The following is a 2,120-nucleotide window of genomic DNA, read 5'->3' on the forward strand; positions in this document are numbered from 1 at the left end:
TTTTTTTACAGCAGTTTCCTTGCTTTTGCTTGATATCTCTTGAGTTTCTACGATTCTTTGGACCCGTCGCAATTTATTCCCCCAGCTTATTCTGGTTTTTCGTTTCTTCCTGCTCAGGTGTGGTGCGGCAGTTTTCACGTCTACTCCGGCTTGCAAGTTCCCGGCGCCGTCAAATGCCTTCAGAAGCGCAACAGTGCGACGAGCAGTTCTACCACCAGCCTCACTTAGTGACGCGCGTCACGTTCCTCTTTTCCAAGATGGAGAGACAGTCCATTCACGGTCACGGACCCCGCTGTATTTTAAAAAATATATACAATATATATTCTTTTTTTCATTCCAGGTTTCGTCTATCCAAAGTTGGCAACTTTAAGACGGGTGGACTTCAACTCCCAGAATCCCCCCCAGCCAGCCAGCACGCTGGCTGGCTAGGGGATTCTGGGAGTTGAAGTCCACCCGTCTTAAAGCAGCCAACTTTGGGGAGCCCTGGATTAGGCACTCGCCAAGGAAACTTCAAAGGGGTTAGCTGGAAGATATTAGATTATTTAGATCGGATTGTAAAATGGCGCCCTCGCTGGATTTTAATCCCAGGGTTCCCCTCGGTTATCCGGTGCTATCAGTGGGATTCGGGATGGCGCCTCTCGCGTAGCACAAAAGCTTGGTTGGGGGGGAAAAAAGAGACAACAAAAGCACTGTGCATTCCCCACTCTGGTTTTCTGCCACCCCACCCCACCCCAAAATTTTCCCCAAAACTCCAGTTGCAGAGAGCAAAATTCTGCAAAACGAGTCAGGCTTTTTTTTTTTTTAATTTAGCCTGGATTAAGAATGAATTGCTAAGCCAGTCCAAAGTCTTTTTTTTTTTTTTTTGGGTGCTTGATTTTGGAAAAGGAGGATATTGCTTCAATTAATAAACAATGGATTTGGTAGCCATTTTTGCTGTCGGTTTGCGAAAGCTAGGTTATCACTTCGGAATGGCCTCGAGTCTCCGAGAATAAACTAGTCCTCAAGAACAAATTTAAGATTCTAGTTCTCAAGAATAAACTTTCTAGTCCTCAAGAATAAACTTAAGATTCTAATCCTCACGAATAAACTAAGGTTGTCCTCCAGAATAAGCTAAGATTCTAGTCCTCGTGTTTCTGAATAAAAGGCTGCCTAGAAAGGAAATCAGAAACTGTCGTACACTCAATCAGAGTTTGCGGATATTTGAGAGCGTCCGCCATTTTGAACAAGGCAACAGGTAGTCTTCAAACTTACCGCTGTTCCCTTAGCAACCGTTCGCTGGGGAATTCTGGGAGCTGGAGTCCACGCGTCTTAAAGCGATCAAAGCTGGGAAAGCCTGCTTTGGGTGATAAAGTCCATGTTGTTTCCTTGGCAGCTCCATCAAAGGGGCTTGTAATTTTGTTCCGTGAAGCTTTTCCAATTTTGCAGTCGGATCTGGAAGCCTGCAATTCCGTGATGTCTCCCATCCAATTAGTAACCCTGCCAAATGTTGCTTAGCTTCCAAGCTCCGAGAGCATTGTCCAGTTCAGTGCTGTAAGTAAGCAAATAACTTTGTTCTAATCACAGTAATAAACATTCGAATGCATAAAATACAATAACAGAGGCAGTAATAAAAATATTAGATGCGAAAAGGTCACAACTACCAGTGTTCCTTAACTTAGAATAGTTTGTTTAGTGACTGGAACGGCACCGAAAAGAGGGATTTATGAAAATTTTTCAGACTTACGGCCGTCACAGCATCTCCGTGGTCACGTGATCAAAATTCAGATTCTTGGCAACTGGTTATACCGGTAGTCCTCAACTTCCGACCAACATTGAGCCCAAAATTTCCGTTGTTAAGTGAGACAATTGTTCAGTGACTTTTGCCCCACTTTATGACTTTTCTTGCCACTGTTGTTAAATTAGTGACCTGGTTGTTAAGTGAATCTGGATTCCTCATTGCTGGTCAGAAGGTTTCAAAAGGGGATCACATGACCCCGGGACACGGAATAGCCAACACTCCAGAAGACAAGCTTAAGATACAGGAGGATCTGGACAGACGTGAATACTGGGTGCTATCTAACAAAATGAAATTCAGTGGTGAAAAAAATAAGGTTCTACATTTAGGCAAGAAAAACCAGATG

The 2,120-nt window shown here is 43.7% G+C and overlaps 1 protein-coding gene across 1 annotated transcript in view; it reads left to right on the forward strand.

The window, feature by feature from the left end:
- LOC107297775 (fibronectin type III and SPRY domain-containing protein 1) overlaps positions 1–228 on the forward strand; it is a gene marked incomplete at its 5' end in the record, with an annotated part of 7,886 nt that extends 7,658 nt beyond the window's left edge. Inside the window, one exon of the mRNA XM_015827136.1 lies at positions 118–228. Within this exon, the coding sequence (XP_015682622.1) occupies positions 118–228 (111 nt within the window). The remainder of the gene's footprint in view (positions 1–117) is intronic.
- Between the last annotated feature and the right edge of the window lie 1,892 nt (positions 229–2,120).

The sequence above is a fragment of the Protobothrops mucrosquamatus genome, unplaced genomic scaffold (assembly GCF_001527695.2).
Source record: "Protobothrops mucrosquamatus isolate PMUCROS unplaced genomic scaffold, P.Mucros_1.0 scaffold3523, whole genome shotgun sequence".
Lineage (NCBI taxonomy): Eukaryota > Metazoa > Chordata > Lepidosauria > Squamata > Viperidae > Protobothrops > Protobothrops mucrosquamatus.